Source organism: Artibeus jamaicensis, unplaced genomic scaffold (assembly GCF_021234435.1).
Source record: "Artibeus jamaicensis isolate MK-2021 breed Jamaican fruit bat unplaced genomic scaffold, CSHL_Jam_final contig_1127, whole genome shotgun sequence".
Classification (NCBI taxonomy): domain Eukaryota; kingdom Metazoa; phylum Chordata; class Mammalia; order Chiroptera; family Phyllostomidae; genus Artibeus; species Artibeus jamaicensis.
In genome coordinates, this window is record NW_026521219.1 from 48,503 (window position 1) to 66,696 (window position 18,194).

Here is an 18,194-nt window from a genome sequence, read left to right on the forward strand (position 1 = left end):
CGTCCTAGTTTTGGTCGCAGTTGGGGCGAGGGGTGTTTCTCAAGATCTTGGCTATTATTTATAAGCTAGAGACACCTCGCATTTATATTCTAGACATTGCACAGGTTACAGAGCATACAGAGTTTAATAAAATGAAGTCTCTGTTCTCAATGAGATGACTTTTCCTCAGAAAAAAATAGCTAAAACAATTAACTGTAAATCATTGTCATAAAAGTTATTTGAAAAGTGTTGGGGGGAATCGGAGAAGGTTTATAGGACTAAGTCATAAAAGAGAGTTACTGTTAGCAGTTAATGTTATATTCACTGTTCATTATTGTATTTTATTTTACTATTAATAAAAAAATTTTAGGTTTTTATGATTGCTAGTCTATCTATTATGGTAATCAGAAAGTTAAAAAGACTTCTGGTCACGATGGAGGAGTAGGTAAACATGGCTCTTCTCTCACAACCACAGCAACAATTACAACTAGTATCATCCAGAACTTTCAGGAAATCTAGCTGTGGGGAAGCCCAACAACCAAGAAATTAACCAAGTCACAGTGATCCAGGAGGGGTGGAGACATGGAATAGGTTCTATACCTACCCGCGGTGGATAAAAATTGGGAGGGATACATCCAAAATGAGGGATCCCAGCCTGACACGACATCAAACCACCCAGGGTACCAGTGCCAGGAAGATAAGTCCCCGTAACTTCTGGCTGTAAAAATCAGTGGGGGTTGGGATGGTGGAAGAAACTGCAGGATTCTCAGCAGTCTCCTCTTAAAGTGCCTGCAACAGACTTAGGGCTTACGCAGACTAGCCTCCAGAACCAGGGCAGCAGCTGGAAAGGTACAAGTGGCATACAGGGAGAAATTGAAGTGTCGGGCATCAGGGCCTGTGCCAGGGGACAGCTTGCTCCCAGATAAAACTGCAGAGGCTAGGCAGCAGCATTGTCCCCTTTCTGTGCCCTCCCCTACACAGAGCCACAGAGTGCTGACACCATTATCAGAGACTCCATCAAACTGGTTCACATGGATTGCCCCACACAGGCAATTACCTAAGTCGCCTTCCTATCCAATGTACTGGAGAATGGGGGAAAAGGTGCAGGGATTAAGAAGTACAAATGGATAGGTACAGAATAGACTGGGGAGGGGGGGTGTTAAGACAGTATAGGAAGTGGAGTAGCTAAAAAACTTACATGCATGACCCATGGACATGAACTAAGGGGAGGATTGCCTGAGGGAAAAGGGGATAATGGGTGGAGGCAGGCACAGGGGGAAAATTGAGAGAATTGTAATAACATAATAAAATGTATTAACAAAAGAAACATAAAAAGTTTTATCTCAGAAAAGCATACAATTTTATTTCTTAAAAGATAGGAAAGCTAAAAAAGCAAGTATATTTAGCTCTCAGTAAAATCTCTATTCTTTAAAATAGTCTTTTTTACTTTATGTGTGTGTATGTATACACATACACACACATATGTATATATAAACATATTTACACACATATATATGGTGATTTATCTTTTATTATATATTTTTCACTTTCCATGGAGTTTTAGTATCTTGAAACTATCTTTCATCTATATGTGAAAGTTAGTAGTCACTTGGTACTGTATACATTTTAGGTGCATTTGTATCACTACTTAAAAAATATCAAATCAATATTTAAATAAGAGAAACTTAGCAGTAATCAGGTACCGCAATGGTGTGCTTTACATTATAGTTGAAACTATTCAAGGTAGGAGGGACACGGTACATTTTACTTAGTATGTACCTTGTCCTTGTACCTTGTCCTGATGTAGCCTGCTGTAATTGGACTTATCTTCCAGTAATCACCTCAAATGCCACTCTCTCCACAAAGCCTTCATTAATATCCCTGGTCAACATTCATCTTTTCTTCTTTTATGTTCTCCCTTCATTTTCACTTGTACTATAATCATCGTATGCCTTGCCGCAGTTCAAGGTTCTTCAAGACTAGATTGGTGTTTTGTCTTCTTCATCTCATATCTTGGTTAAAATAGATATGTGGTAGTTCAAATTGAATCTATAAAACTAAGGTTAATAAAAATGTGCTTTATTAATCTTTACCTCTTCTTTCAGAATTTTGCTTCTAAAATAAGGAATTCAATTTCTTATACATTCTGTTTACTGCTACCAACATACAAATATAATTTACATTGAATTAGATAGATTACAAATTTAACAGAAAGAACCTGGAATAGTGTGGCTTAAGCAGGATGGAAGTTTATTTCTCCTTCGGGTTAGTCTATAGATGAACTATTCATTATGGATAGAATAGCTCTGTTATCTTCAATATGGGGCTTTCATATCTGGATCCAAGGTAGCAGGTTCATTGCTTATCATCTCCTAGTTAATGGGAAAGAGAAAAAGACAAGGAGAACATAGGCCTGATTTGGTTAATGGCAAAATGCATAGTTTCAGCTCACATTTCACTGGTCAAAACTTGGACATTAACCACATTTTACTACAGGGGAGACTAAGAAATGTTAGCCGTTATCTGGGCAGCCATGTTTCTAGGTAAAAGGGGATTTTATTTTAAATGGAAGAATGGCAAAATGGACATTAAAAAAACAGTTTATGTCTCACAGCTTTTGAATTTGTTTTCATTTAAAAAAAATAGTGGATAGATTGTTCCAGGTATCAAAGAACCTGGGTATTTGAGTAAGTCACCAGATTTAGCAGATTGGTTTTTTATTATACTGCCTGTTTCCTTACTGTAGGTGATGCAGAAGGCCATATATAGAAGCCTGTCCAGTGAGAAATGTACCATCTGCTTTAGTAGACACGACTAATTTTTTAATTTGTATGAAAAAAATAGCAGGTGTCTCTTATGTGAGACAAGCTGTAATGGCATTTATAGGAAGGAGGCCAGACGGATGGAGTTATAAGGAAAGGCTTTATGGAGACTATGGGACTCTAGCTAGATTCGAAGGTGACAGGATTTATATGGTCCCGAGGAGAACATTCTAGGCAAGGGAAATGGTGTGCAGGAAAGTTTCAGGATAAGATAGTTGAGTGGTATTCAAGGAAAAGCAATGATTCTGTTCTCATTGGCTTCCTGAGTATGTAAGTTGGAGTAGGGCAAAATAAAACTGATTTAAGAAGGATCAAAATTACAGGTGGTCATGAAAGCAAAGTAGAGGAAAATAAAAAGCTGTGTTAAAAGTTTGAAGTTGGAGACTGATCTGGTAAAGGGTTTTCATTTGGTAATGGAATTAAGAATGGATGAACTCCCTCTCTCTCTCCCTGCCTAATCTTTGTGAGGTTATCAGTGACCTCTCTGTTCACTCATCCAGATGTTCTGTTCTGTTCTAGCCTTATTCTTCTTGACTTCTCTGAAATTTTTGACACTATTGACTATCTTAGAACTCTTGCTGTCTGTGATTTTGTGCTGCTTTTCATTTTCTCCGTAAGACTTAGTATTCTGCTTTTTTTTTTCCTCTCTTCTTGGGGCTGTAACTTTTCTCTTGAAGACCGTGCTCATGTATATATCTTCAGTTTGAAATTTAGCCCTGTATTGCTAATTGCTTGATGGACATTTTCATCCTGATGTGTAAAGCATTCAACAGATTTCCTGCAAAGTTTTCTGACACTACAAGTACCTTTATGCTTTAAATCCCAGATTTAAAGCAGAAGTTCCAGCCATCTTGTTCTCTGCCTTCTCTCTTATCACTGTGTTTCCCGATCTCTAAGTCCTGTCAGTTCTTCCTGGTGATTCTCACATTTGTTCATTTCCATTCTCACTGTAGCCACATTTATCAGTTCTTTAACCTGGTGTGTTTGTATTGTTAGTATTCCCTAAGTGTTCACTGATAATGGATATGAGTCAAAGTGCTAACATTAGTGAGCACATCTTCTCTTCTGTTACTGTAGTTTTGTTGTGATTGTGGTTGTGAGATTATTAATATTAGTTTAGTTGACCCTAGCTTTTTTTTGTTTTAAATGAGGTAGTGATATGGATAACTCAAAACCGCCAATATTTGAATTCTAAATACACTTTGATTTTTCCCCTCAGCAGATACAATTCCTAGTACATTTTAACAAATTTACAGTTTAAAGCACATATTCATTAAGAATAATGAAAGCAGTTCAGGGAATGTGCTGAAAGTGTAAGTTGAAGACCTTGTCAGGAATAATCTAGAATTTTGCTGTTCAAAATGTGGTCTTTGATGGCAGCAGGGCACATACTGGTAGCTTTTTAGGAATGCAGAATTGGGGTTATAGAATTAGAATCTGCGTTTTCATAATATCCCCATAGATTTCATTGTGAACTTTGAAATAGATTGTTGTGTGTGTTATAAATGATGGAGAGTAAGGGGGGAGGCAACTCTAGCTAGTAGCCATGGTGAAGCCCTGCGTGAGCAGGCAGCATGTGAACTGAGGCCCATGGGATGGAGTGAGCTAGGCATGCAAAGACCTAAGAAAGAAACATATTTGGGACAGAGAGAGCAACAGATGGAAAGGCATGAAGGCAAGAAGGGCGTGTGTAATCGTAGTTCGTGAGTGGGAGAGCCATGATGAACTTAGAAGAGGTATTAGGCACCTTCTCCACGGGAGCCAGGGTAAACCAGTTAGCCTGCCATATGAAGCCTTTTATTATATGGCATTCTCTTTATCATCTCCTGATGATAATGTGTGTCTTGGGCCACACATTAAATACATTGTACACATAATCACAAAAAGGTCTCAAAATGTTTTAAGTAAATTTAAGATTTTTGTGTTGGGCCATATTCATAGCCATCCTGAGCCACATATGGCCCGCGGGCCACAGGTTGGACACCGTTGCATATTTTACTCTTCAGCCGTACCAAAGTCCCCTGCCATACCGCACCTTCTTTAACCTTTGCCAAGAATGTGTCTTGACATAGTCTGTGCCTACTGACTACTAGTCAGTCTTTAAATTTCAGTTCAGGCTTTGCCTCCTCTGTGAGACCTGTGTGCTTTCCAACAGACTTTGTCTCCTTAATTGGGGTCCTCATTGCCCTTTATATATATATCACCTTGTGCTAACATTGATTATTTCATGTCATATTTAAGGTTCACTGGTGGAGTTATGTGTGCCTGATGTCTTTTCACTGTTGTGTAATATTTCATTGAATGGTGAAATAATCATACTGGTGAACATTTGTTTTCTATCATTTTTAGAAACCATGGTGCTGTAAATACTCATATAATGGCTTCTTGCATACATATGTGAGTTTTTTTGTAGTGTTTTTCAGCATTATTTGACTATGACACAGGGAAACATTTTACAGCATTACTTGATTTTGTGTGTATTTGTGACTGTACACATATATGCTACTGATTTTTTGTAAAAATTTAACAAAATTATATTTACCCTTCATGTGGTGCACTTATATCTTTCTCTTCTAAAAATAAATACTAGTGGAGATTAAATCAATACATTGTGTGACCTACAGTTTAAAGTACTGTGTGTGTGTGTGTGTGTGTGTGTGTGTGTGAGAGAGTGAGAGAAAATGAGAATATAGATTGGTTGGTGGAAGGGTTCATTCATCTAGAACTTGACTAGATTTCACCAAATTGTTTTTTAAATTGCGATTTGTTCTTGGCTTGGTCTCCTGAGTTGGAAACTTTGTGTTTATGGTCTTTTAACAGCATTTACTTGTCACAAAGTTGGTAAGTACTCACTGAATGGTTGGGTGAATGAAAAGGAGGATTTCATGCCAATAATTGAACAACTGCCATGTTGAGCAGCTATTATCAAGGCAATTTTAGGTCAGTTTACAAGGTTAATTTTTTAGAGTAGACAATACATATATAATTTCAGTTATTATTGAGGGTTCCTAAGTATATTGTTAAGATATAACAGTTATATTTGAGAGAAAGATGCGTTGACAAAATTACATTATTATTTCATTTGGTCAAAGTGATTAGTGTTAAAGTTTTCAATAAGTGATCGCAAAATTTTTTTTTTTTTAGGAATTAATGAAATGGTTTTTTATGGCCTTAACTTGTTTAAAACTGAACCATCATCTAACATTGAATTATATCTAGTTTTTAGCTTTTACTGAATAGTAATATAACCATTTTTTCTATTTCCGCTAGCATTATTGTCATACATGCTTTTATATATTTTAATCCCTGTATTACGTTTGGTTATTGTAAAAATGTACTACTGTATTGGGTACTGAGCTTTTTACCTGCAGTGACAGTCTTTATTACATTATGCAAATTATGCTTCCTACTTAATTTATTCATTCAGTTATAACATTTGCTACATCAGGAAAACTGCTATAAAGAAAAGTCTCGATTTGTATTTGGCTATGGTGCTTAGCAGATGTTCTGCAGGGATCATTCTATTTTAAGAAGAACAATAAAGCTGCACTTGGAATGCCTTGAAAAGTCTTTTGTTTTCTCGTCATGCTCTTTACTCACTGCCTTTTTGGGAATTGTTTTTGAGAAAAGTTAAGATATACTTGTTTTGCAAACTTACGTAGAAACTTCTCTGCAGAAGAAAAAGTATTGTATTTTGGTTTTCAAAATTTCTTAAGATGACAGTAACTTGTACTTAAGCAGCGCTTTAAAACTTTCAGCATTATTTCATATGAGTCTTAAGTTTGGGCAGCCAATCTTAAGTCAGTTTGACAGGTGAGAACCTTGTTGCTCTATGGTTTTGTCCAGTGTAATTTATGCAGCTCAATGATAGTAGAGTAGGTTGACAGTACAGAGTCTTTTAGCCTCAAATTGATTTTGACAGTTAGCTATGAAACAAATATTTAAATAGAGCATGTGCCAGATGTTTGTCACTTTATAGATGTCATTCTAAATTTAACAGCAGGATATTTTGGCACAAATTATGTATGCATAACCTATCTCCTAAGGAATTTGGGAGGATATATTTAGTGTTACCGCATTGTAATTACTAGCTTCAGTATTACTTTGTAGACTGACTCCAATTTTTAGATAAAAAGTAAGTGCATAAAACAGAAGCCTAAACTTTTTGAAGAAGTTGATTTTTTTATTGATACCTCTTACTGAATATATTTTTACAATCAAGTGATTCATACAGATCTGGTAGGATAAGCCTTTATTTAACATGATTTTCAGATTTTTTTTATTTTTTACTTTAAGTGTATAAGAAATATGTGAAAATAATCATAAGAACATTTAAAATTATCAATAAAAAACATCAGAAGGCATGATGAGTAGTACAGCTAAGGCTTGTATTATTATATACTTATTGTCAGTTCTCTACAGTGTCTTTTGGAGGTTTTTGACCATGTCCCAAAGAATAAACATTTTGTACCACATCTTAGTTCATTTATTAAATTTCTTAATCTCAGATTATATTGGAGATTAATCTGATATAAGGCTTCTGGAGGCAGTCCTTGTTTCTCATGCTTGTCAACACTTAATATTAGCCAATTAAAAATTTTTTCTAATATGTTGAATGCAAAGTGGGAATTGTAATAGTTTTAAAAGACATTTTTTCTTATTACCAGTGAGGTTATACATGTTTTAATATATTAATTGCCCATATAGTTCTTCTGTAAATTACCCATTCATATCTTTGTGCTAATTTTTTATTAGATTGGTTGTCTATTTCTTACTAATTTCTGAGGTTTAGTTTTAAAAATCTCTTTGATTTTTGTTACTAATTTTTAAGCAAAGAACTTTTTACTGCGGGATATTACTATTTCTGGTTCAAATACACGGAGTGAAAAAACTCATAAATTAGTTTAAAAATTTTAGATTTCAGAGTAAGTTTCTAGGAAACCAAAATTAGTAAACTTATGAAGGTTCTTGAGGTTGATGTATAACCTTTCAGTACAGCCAGGACACATGCCTTCTGAGCAATCATCTGCTGGTGCCATTTGAAAATTTAAGCACATAAAATTTGTGAGCCTTTATTATAATTGCATAAAAAACCAGAATGGTGTATATGTGCTATCATGTTAATTATTTTAGTTTTTAATATTTGCTTTTTTTTTCATTTCTTTTCCCTAATTAGGTCCCCGATGGGCTTCCTGGAATATTGGTGTGTTTATTTGCATCAGATGTGCTGGAATCCATAGAAATCTTGGGGTTCATATATCCAGGGTCAAGTCAGTTAACCTAGACCAATGGACACCAGAACAGATACAGGTAAACATTTTCTTACTGATGAATTATTAAAACTATTTAAAGAGAATTTTCAAATTTTAATCTTCCTTGCATCTAATAAGCATCAGTATTGAAAAGTAGTGTGTTGAAATGTTACGTGGCACACATAAAATTTGAGTGTTATTTGAATTGTCAGTTGACAATGTTTTTTTCTTCTTGAGTCTGTAGTAAAGTCAGTTTATAATCTACTTTTATCTAAAATGTTGATTTGGGAGTATTTAGAAAATGAATTTCTTTTCCTTTGTTGATGAAATTTGCCCATATAATTTTATCATCTGTTTTGCTTTCCTGTCAGTAGAGGGAGCCTGGGTAAAGATAAATAATAAAATAGCATCTAGCATAAGAACTGAGGACTTCCCTTCTCTAGAGAGGTGTTCTTGATTTTCAGACAGGGCCTAACGTTGGAGGACAGCCCCTTTAGCAAATGTTCTAATTATTGATTTGGACTTGTTTCGACCGTTTTAGCTTTGTTAGAGACAAATTTGTAATTTTAAAGTTTTGCCATTTTTCTAACATGACAGTTTTAAATTCTCAAATCATACTTTTAATTCTTAAGGTCGGCTGGTGATGTGAAAATGACTATTTCTGCCAGTTTTACTTTATAATTCACAGTGAAATTGCACTATTTTTTCTAATGCCCTTTTCAAAGTACTTTAAGTTAGTATGAAGGCTAAATACACAGATATATGTAGTTGAACCTTAGTGAAACACAGACCTCACAATCAGAAAAACAAATAACACAAAAATTGGCATGAGTGGGATGAGGTAAGGGTAGAATGAATAGAATGCTTTAAAAAGATATATTGGTTTTGTTAAAGAAAGTAAAACTTCTATGCTGAAGACAGTTATTTATACCGAAGTAAATTCTAGATGTAGCGAGGATTTAAATATTAAAAAAATTAAACCTTAAAAATACTCAAAGGAAAAAAAAGAATAGAGATCTGTAGGCTATAAAGGAAAGTATAATTTAGTTCAGTTTTAAATAAATTTTTAAGCTTTTTGCTGGCTAGGGCAAAAAAGAAAATATGATACTTTATGTATTTCCAAGATCCTTGTGGAGAAACTTTGTTATATCAAGGAAATAGAGCTTTGAACATTTCATAGAAGTTAATGTTTTTAATAACATTTCTGTAGTAACTGTGGTAATCGTTTAAATCTTAAAGTTGCCTTTAAGACCATGTGAAGTGTAGCCTTGGCCAGGTGGTCAGTTGTTTGCAGTGTTGTCCCATACACCAAAGTGCTGCGGGTTCAGTTCCCGGTCAGAGCACGCACCTAAGTTGTGCGTTCAGTCCCTGGTTAGGTGTGTGCAAGAGCCAACTGATTGATGTTTCTCTCTCAAATCAATAAACATAACCTTGGGTGAGGATTAAAAATAAATATACACACAAACATAAAGAAAAATGTGATGTGTAGCTTGACAGTGTACATAACTTGGTGTTTGTAATGGAGGTCCAACACATTCAAAACTCAAAGTGTATTGTCTTATGAATGGTGTATTCTAAACTAAGGACAAAACATGAAGTCCATGGACAATTCAGTTCTCCAGAAATACTCTTTTTCTCAACTAGGCTGTTGGAAGGAGTTGAATAGCAGATTATTTGAGTTGGACAGCCATTCTTTTCCTATAGCTTAGAGCAGAACTTTCCAGTCAGAGGGCTATAGTTCACTGGTTTTTCATGGAATAGGTTACAGGTATACTACAAGATACTACTGTATTTTTTTAAATGTCAGGATTTTGAAAAACAATTATTAAGTGATATATAGTATTTGAAATTATTTGAAAACTGCATGTATGGCTTCAACTTTCAACTTCCTGAAATAAGAGTTATTATGTTGGAATATAAGACTTTTAATTGATACTCGTCACCAGAGAATGGTGTCTATGGCTCCATATACTACAGAGCTCCTCTTGCAGGTGTCCTTTGATGAGAAATTCAGTTAGGATGCACTCACTTTAAAAAAAATCGCATGAGTAGACAAAGTTTTACTTTAAAAAAAAGAGAAAGAATAAAGAAGCCTAATCACACAGACATGTGTACCATCTAGTATTCTTTGTAAGTAAAGCCAAAATTGTTCCTTAAAAATTATTCTGGGACTTCTGTGCAATATAAATGAGGAGGTAAGTGGTGAAGTCTCCAGGGTTCTATACCATAGAGCACAACCTTTATTTTAGCCTAGAAAATTTCAAGGCAACTGATTACAGAGAGGCAGTAGAACAAAGTGATTAAGAAAAATTTTCCGAAACCCAGGACACCGGAGTTAGACAGATCAGGGTGGTTACAGGTGGACACGTAACTTCATGGGCCTGTTTCTTCACTTGGGGGTGGTAGTAGTGCCTCCTTCTGTAGGTTGCTGTGAGGATCGAATTAATTAATATGGGTAAAGCATTTAGAACAGTACCTGGCACATTTTAAACAATAATGTTAACTTGTCAGCTATTAGAGGTATTAGTCCATTTGTTCATTATGTAAAAACCCTAAGTGTTGCTGCCTTGAATATCTTTCTAATATTGATTGAGCAATTTAATTTTCTAGTGACCCTTCTCTGGTGAATTAGTGGCTAAATGCACTACTGAGTAAATAAAGTGATTCATTGTGTTATATTATTGAGTGTAAATGAATTGCTTTTTACTAATATTTGTGAAAAGTAATTCCTTTTTAGTGATATTACATGTTAAGGCATTTTGAGTTGTGAAGAGTTAGGTATACCTATCACATCAGTTGTCTGTTGAGGTTGTTTCTTACTCAGATTTAAGCATATCGTATTTCCTGACTGGTAGGAGGTATGTTCTGTATAATCCAACTCTATACCTTGCCATTTTATTAATTTTAAAAACTGAGGTGTAATGACAGAACAATTTTTAGATATAAGTGGCTAGATATGTGTGTCTAATGTCTGTGCTGTGTCATCAGTGTCCCACTGAAGATAGAGCATTTCTGTCACCCTAGAAAGTTTCCTTGTGCCAATTTCTAGTCAGGTCCCTCAGGGGCACCTGCTACATTAATTTCTATATCTTTAGGTTGCTGTACATTGGAATTCTTTCTTATCTTTTGAAGTTAGTTCTTATTAAGTATGACTGTTAACTCAGATGAGGGGACGTATAGATTACATATGATTTAGTGTTTCTTATTCATATGGTATCTTATTAGAATTTCCTTGATGTAAAAAATGCTTGGGTGGTATTTATTTCTAGAAGAGAAATACTTTTACTACCGATAGTTCTCCCCTGAGCCTTCCCCTCCTGTCACCCTAACATTTCATGAAAATCATGCTTATAATTATCATTTTCCAAGATGATACTTAGCTTTGGTTAGTTCTTTTTTTTTTTTTTTAGATCTTTGCTTAGTTAATATGGAAATGCGATTTAATCTTTGAGCACTGTCAAAGCTGTTACATAAAAATGTTATTTTTTGTGTGACTGTAAAGTGTACATAAGTTTTGCCTCAAAATTTTTTATCAACTGGTGTTTTATGTATACCAGTTATTTCTAGTAGTTATTTATATATATGTTATGTGTATGAGAACCACTTTTTAGGGTATCTGCCGTATCATAGCTGTACTAGAATTGCTGTATGCTTCTTTTTAAAAGAAAATAATTTATCTGTCAGAACTTATTTTAATTTTCATTAGCACTGAAATACAGTATTCACCCTAATTTTTTAATCAGACTTGTCTTTTTAAATGTGGTTCATAGATTAAATATCTTTATTGGATTTGTTGCCAAGTACTTCTAATTTTTTGGAAAGTACCAATTTTTTAATACTATAATAAATACTATAGCTTTTATTTTTTATTTTTTACTGGTTCATTAACTGCATGTGTTTTCATTTTTCCCATTATTTTAAGATCTTAATTCATTTTCAGTATCTGTATTGAAGGAGTTAAAATGAACATTTTTATTACAGAGGAATGTTGCTCATGCTCTTATGTTTCTTAAAAAGCTCATTTTATAGAGTCTTGTAAATTATGCTGCCTAATGAAACATCTTGGTAAGATTTTGTCATGGTGGAAATATATGCTATATAGTTGGTATTTATCTTAACTTTCAGACCACTTCTAATACATTGTTTATCTATAAATGTTTAGAAATCTTCTCTCTCAGGCTCTTTGTTTATTACTTACTAGTGTCATTTATTGATATGGTACTTAGTATTTTCTTGGGGACACCAAGGGCATATGACTGTAGTTTATTTATTTATAAAATATATCTTGGGGAAATTTACATTTGAAATTGCCCAGTTTCCATAGGCATATGATTTATCTTTAGTGAACTTGCCCTCAACATTTTGTAGGTGTTTTCACTCCTTTTTCCATTTTTACCATTTTAGCTTTAGCTTTGATTACATTTTGGGCTTCAAGGAAAGACTGTTGAAATCATTGTTGACTATTATAACAAAAGAATGGAAGCATTCTTCCCTGTTCTTGGTCCACCCTAACTGGGGAGGGTTTCTGCTTTGACTTCCTGCAGTTCGTTCTCTTTGTTTTAGGGGCAGAGTGGGAGGGGGTGGTGGTTGCTAGTTTCTCTGCCTTTTATTTGTATTCTCAGCCTTTCTTCCTGCTTTTCCACCTTATTAAAAAAATGTATTCACTTAAAGGTATCTTTAAACTCTTCTTCTTTGAACATGTTGCCTTACCCCCTCCTCCCATAAAAAGTTCTCTCTCATACCCTATTTTTCTTAACATATAGATCTTCACTTGGCTACACTTGGCTGTTCATTTCTTTGCTTGTTCAGTCAGTGAGTATTTATTAAGTACTCACATTGTGCCAACCGCTATCTTCTAGGGACTAGCTCTTACCTTCTTTTAGCAGTTGAGTTCCCTGAACAAGATCTTCAGCTGCATTTCATTTCTTTACCTTTCTTTTCCTTCTACTAACTCATTTCTGTTCCCATTATTCTGCAAAGTTTACAGTAAAAAAGAACACTGGTTACCCTAGTTGCCAAATCCAGCTCTCCATCCTCCTCCTCCCCCTCCTTGGTCTTCCTGTTTGACTTGACACTAACCACTGCTGTCTTGAGCTCTCTCTTTGTAAAGGAAACTAAAGTTACTATCCCATATCTTTTATTTTATTTATTTAGTTTTTTACTGTTTATTTTTCTATTTTTCCTACCATCTGGAAATTTTCTATACTCCTATCCTTAGCCCTTTTGTCTTTCTCCATAGCAAAACTTATTTACTCTCATGCAGTCAGTTGCTATATTTTTGTGGAAATGATTTCCCCCCTCTTTCCAGCAAGTAATGCCTTCTACAATGAGTTTCAGTTCTTTTTCTTTTTTAGATTATCTCTTGGAGATTTTTCATGGATTTATCATTCTTAAGAAACTGGGAATATCCTTGACATGAAGTAATTGGTAATTTTTCTAGGCATCCATTTTATTTGTATGTTCTATGAGGCTGGAGTTAATTGATCATAGGGCACTGAAATTTCAACATGGCTTTATATTATCTACTCTTTCTTTGTATATTCAATAACTTTTGTGAAGTTGTAATGCTTGGCAATGAAGCAAAAAAACTGGATGTTAATACAGTGGTAGAAGTTAAGAGAAAGGAATAAATATGATCAGGCATGGATTTTGTGTGTGTGTGTGTGTGTATAAGAGAGAGAGAGAGATTATGCATTTGAGTAAACTAGAGTATCAGAATTAACTGTTGTTTTATTATAGTATCAACAAAACTTCTGTATGTTCCATATGGAAACAGGACAAAAGGATTTGTGAAATTGTTTCAGTGTGAGAAATTCTGGCTACAGTCATAGTTGTTACTGTTTAATGCATGTAATGTTAAGACTGGTAGATATCTGTGTACCTGCAAATTAACAGATCTAAGATTTAAATAATTATCTGATTGTCCAGATTGGCTTTCTTCCTTAATTATATTTTTCCAGTTAATTGTAAGCTTGTAGTGTTCTGTGGTTATTTCTTCTTTCTTTCTTGTCCCTCTGTATTCCATTGGTTCTTAATTTGCTTATTCCTTCTGTTGTTTTCCATTCTTATTTCTCTTACCATATCTAAGGTTTTAGCTTATTTCTGATCTTCCTGTCACTGTCACCTTATCTATTTTACACACCCCATCCAGAGTAATCTTCCTGGAACACTGCTTGATAATAGTACTTCTCTCCTAAGAGATTTGCCTTGGTCCTCCTCTGAGAATCATAAAAATTTTATTGTCCTTAAATTGGTGGTCTTCTGGCATCTGGTTTCATCTTGTGCCTTTGACCTTATGCCAGCTGCTTTACAATATATAGCTCTGGCTATCCAGAGACAGCTTTTCCTGTTGAAGAAATCTGATGGTGTGTTCTTGTTTTTGTTTTGGTTCTCCTATTGTCCTTGTTGGAAATGGCATTTTGCATATTCCTTATGTCAAACTAAATTCTTCCCATTCTTTAAAACCCAGCTTAAATTTCTACTCTAATGAAATCTTCTGAATGTAGGCTGTGCTTAGTTATCTACTTTGTGCATGTTTTTAACTTAATTGTAAGCTTCCAGTAGTTAGAAACTTTATTATATGTGTATGTGTAGTCCTTGTGATGTCTACCACAGCACTAGCAACACAGTACATGCTTAATTTCTTAAATTAAGCTAATGTCAAGCTAAGAATAATCTTTGGTTTGCCATAATTTTGTGAGATAATGCTTCTTTTAGCAATGAATGGGGAGAAGGGAGAAAACAAAAAAAAACCAAGCATTTCCTCCCAACTTAAAAATATTTTTATATTTTTTCTTTTTAATTTTCTTGATCTCTGTCCTTTTCTCCCCATGTTTCTATATACTTTTGAAATTCCAAAAATATAGCAGTCGTAGGGACTATAACTTAAGTAGTATATGGAATTTTCAAAGTAATGAAAATACTAGAAAGGTGGTACTTTCAAACCAACCAAACTGAAATTGATTGCCTTGGAAAATAGTAGTTAGTTTACTATTATTGGAATGGCTTGTGCAGAGGCTGGACAACCACTTGGAAATGTGTAGCTGGTATTCAAGCACAGAATGGGCAGACGGGACTCTGAAGTCTCATTCTTGAGATTTTTGGATTGCACGCTCAGTCCTCTTTGGTTACCATAGTAGTTCAGAAACATTTTCATTATTTGCATTTGAGTGAAAATAATATATTACAGTTAGAGATGTGATTCAAGTTTTTCCAAAAGTGAAATTCCACCTTAGAGGATTAAATATTACCTGTATTCTTTTTTTAAAGATTTTATTTATTTATTTTTAGAGAGGAAAGGACAGAGAGAAGGAGAGAAATATCAATGTGTGGTTGCCTCTCATGAGTCCCTTGCTGGGAACTGGCCTGCAACCCAGGCATCGAACCGTGACTGGGAATCGAACCGTGATTGTGTGGTTCGCAGGCCCGCGCTCAATCCACTGAGCTATACCAGCCAGGGCCTTACTTGTATTCTTGAATAATTCAAAAGAATGTGAAAAGATTCTCAGGTTAAGTTTGAAGGACAGGTTTGAAAAATTTTTTTGAACAAACATCTTTGCTTTCTGTATTTTCTTTCATAAGGAAAAAAATAACTAGTTAAATGGATTTGTTTTCTGGTGTAACCTTTTTACTCCTAGAAACACCTGCTATAAGGTTACTTGGTAGCCTTTCATTTATCAAATAGGTATGTCATAGTATTGACCTGCTAGTCTTAAACACTTGTTTTTTCCTCAAGAAAGCTAAAATCATGGGTTTTCACTAATCTTCATCAATAAGCTTTGCTGTATTCTATGGTGTCAGCTTGAATTCCTAAGAGGTCAAATGCAGGAAGAATAGGTAAAAGAAATTGAATGATACTTTAAATATTGGTCTGTAGCTAAAAAAAAACAACAAAGTTACAGGTGTTTACATTGGTGGTCATGTTGTGCCTATACTCAGTGCTCAAATTGGGCACACATGTAAAGGTGTATGAGAGGGAGATGATGAAAGGGGCCGACATACACAGAAGTAGTTTTCTCCTCTTTGACTCTGACAATATATTTTAGGCGATGTTATGATACATTTTACTCTTTAAAAGCACATATTAATTTTGTGAAATAAAATGGCCAGCAGTTTAATAGAAGTACAGCATTCCCGTGAGGCATCTCTGCCACCTTTTAAAAAATAGAAACCTGGAACCTAGAATATTCACAGGCATTTGAAACTTAATTTTTTTTTATCCTGACCCGAGGACATTTTTTGCTTTTTAGAGAGAGAGGGGGAGGGAGAGAGAGAAACATCAATGCGAGAGAGAAGCGTCCGTCAGTCACCTTCTGTATATGCTCATACCGGGGATCCTCCGTACCCGGGATTGTACATGTCCTGACCAGGGACAGATCTGCAAGCCAGGCATGTGCCCCAACTGTGAATTGAACTTGTAACCCTTCAGCTACAGGATGATGCTCCTACTAACTGAGCCACAAAGGGCAAAACTTAAATTTTACATGAATCATGCAGTGTGGTGCAGGTTTGTTTTACTTAGAACAGGATCCAGTAATGCATCGCATTGATGAAGGTGACATAAGTTATGTTTTCCATGGACATTCTACCGAGGAGAAAGATGCAATATATAAATTATATTATTAAAATTAATTTTACCTGTTTTTAAATGAGGCTACTAGAAAATTTAAACTCAGTGTAACTGGCTCAGCTTATCTTTTTTGTTGCACAGCAGTGGTATAGTTATAGTTATTATGCATACACTTAGAGCCACTGCAGCCTTCTTTTGCTTGATGTGTACACGGTATATCTTCTTTCATGCTTTTGTGTTTAATTTATCTATATCTTTAAATGTAAACACACTTCTCTTAGACAAGAAATGCCTGCTTGTGGTATGCTCTTTCAATATGTAGTTTCAAATTTTTTTCTTTTATCACAGTGACTTTTTAAAAATATTTTTAGTATTCTTTCTTGAGTTTTCTTTCATGATTTTCTTACTTGTATGTTGGATATTCATTGCCTAACTCCTTTATTTGTCGCTTTCTCTTGGATCCCATTCACGATTTCTTTTTTAAATTTAAATTGAAGTATTTTTTCTTTTGCATCTTCAGTTTTCTTTTGTTTATTTGTTCTCATGTTCCAATTTCATATCCATTTCAGAAATACTTTTTAATTCTTTCTAGAGTTTTTATTTTAATTCTCAATGTTTCTAATTCCTGACTTAGTGTTCTTTCATAACTTCATGTCTTTTAACTCAATTTACATATTCTTTTATATCTTGTATATATCTTTTAGCTCATTCCGAATAGGTAGGTTACAGTTTTGATGTTTTCTGGGCCTATTTGTTCTAGTGTGGTTTCATTGTAGAAATGTTATTTTGCTTCTTACACTCTTCTAATAACTTTGCATGAGATTTGACCTTGATTCTTCTCTGTTGATTATTTTTATGTGACAGTTCCTCTATTACTTTTTAAAGGAATTAAACTTCAAGATCGCTTTTTTAAATTTACAGACGTCTCTCTTCAGTTGTTTTCATATAAGATTTTAAAATAAGATCACCTGTTTTGAGATTTTCTTGCTCCATTTTACTCTCCCACTTTTATTTGATCTTCTCTTACTTTATCTCCATTTTTCCTGACTTCAACTTTTAATCATTTCCTAATAGTTTTTCCTTGTGAGCGCTCATAGGTACTAGATTGTTTTATTGTGGACCAACTTACTTGCTATTGGACTAGATAAAAATTGTTTCCGTTTCATGCAGTTTTCTTCACATTTGTTCACTGTAATTTCCAGTTTTATATTTCTTCACTCTTTTAGTGTTCTGTTCTCAGAGCCACCTGATTCCCATGAAGCATCATAGGAAGTCTAGTGGTCATTAGGGTCTTGCCCCTACTTGATGGCATTTTGGAGTTTGGGGGTGCTCAATTGCTAAGTATTGTAAATATTGCGCGGTTTTTTTTGGTTTTTGTATGTAGTTACTCTTTTTTTTTCTCATGAGGAGTCCCCAGAATTGTTACCACCATTACAGAATTCCCAAGACAAGCAATATTAATAAAGTGAAGTTGCAGTTTAAAAAAGGCTAATTTGGAGAACTCCATGATTTAACTATGTTTGACCTGTATATGTTTGAATATTGTTTAGTTCTCAAGGTTTTGACCCTTAG

At 34.5% G+C, this 18,194-nt stretch overlaps 1 protein-coding gene across 3 annotated transcripts in view; it reads left to right on the forward strand.

Moving 5' to 3' along the window:
• SMAP1 (small ArfGAP 1) overlaps positions 1-18,194 on the forward strand; it is a 151,982-nt gene that overhangs the window by 40,741 nt on the left and 93,047 nt on the right. For all 3 annotated transcript variants that reach the window (XM_037158696.2, XM_037158699.2, XM_053663998.1), the window contains exon 2: positions 7,978-8,111. In XM_037158696.2, the coding sequence (XP_037014591.2) occupies positions 7,978-8,111 (134 nt within the window). The remainder of the gene's footprint in view (positions 1-7,977; positions 8,112-18,194) is intronic.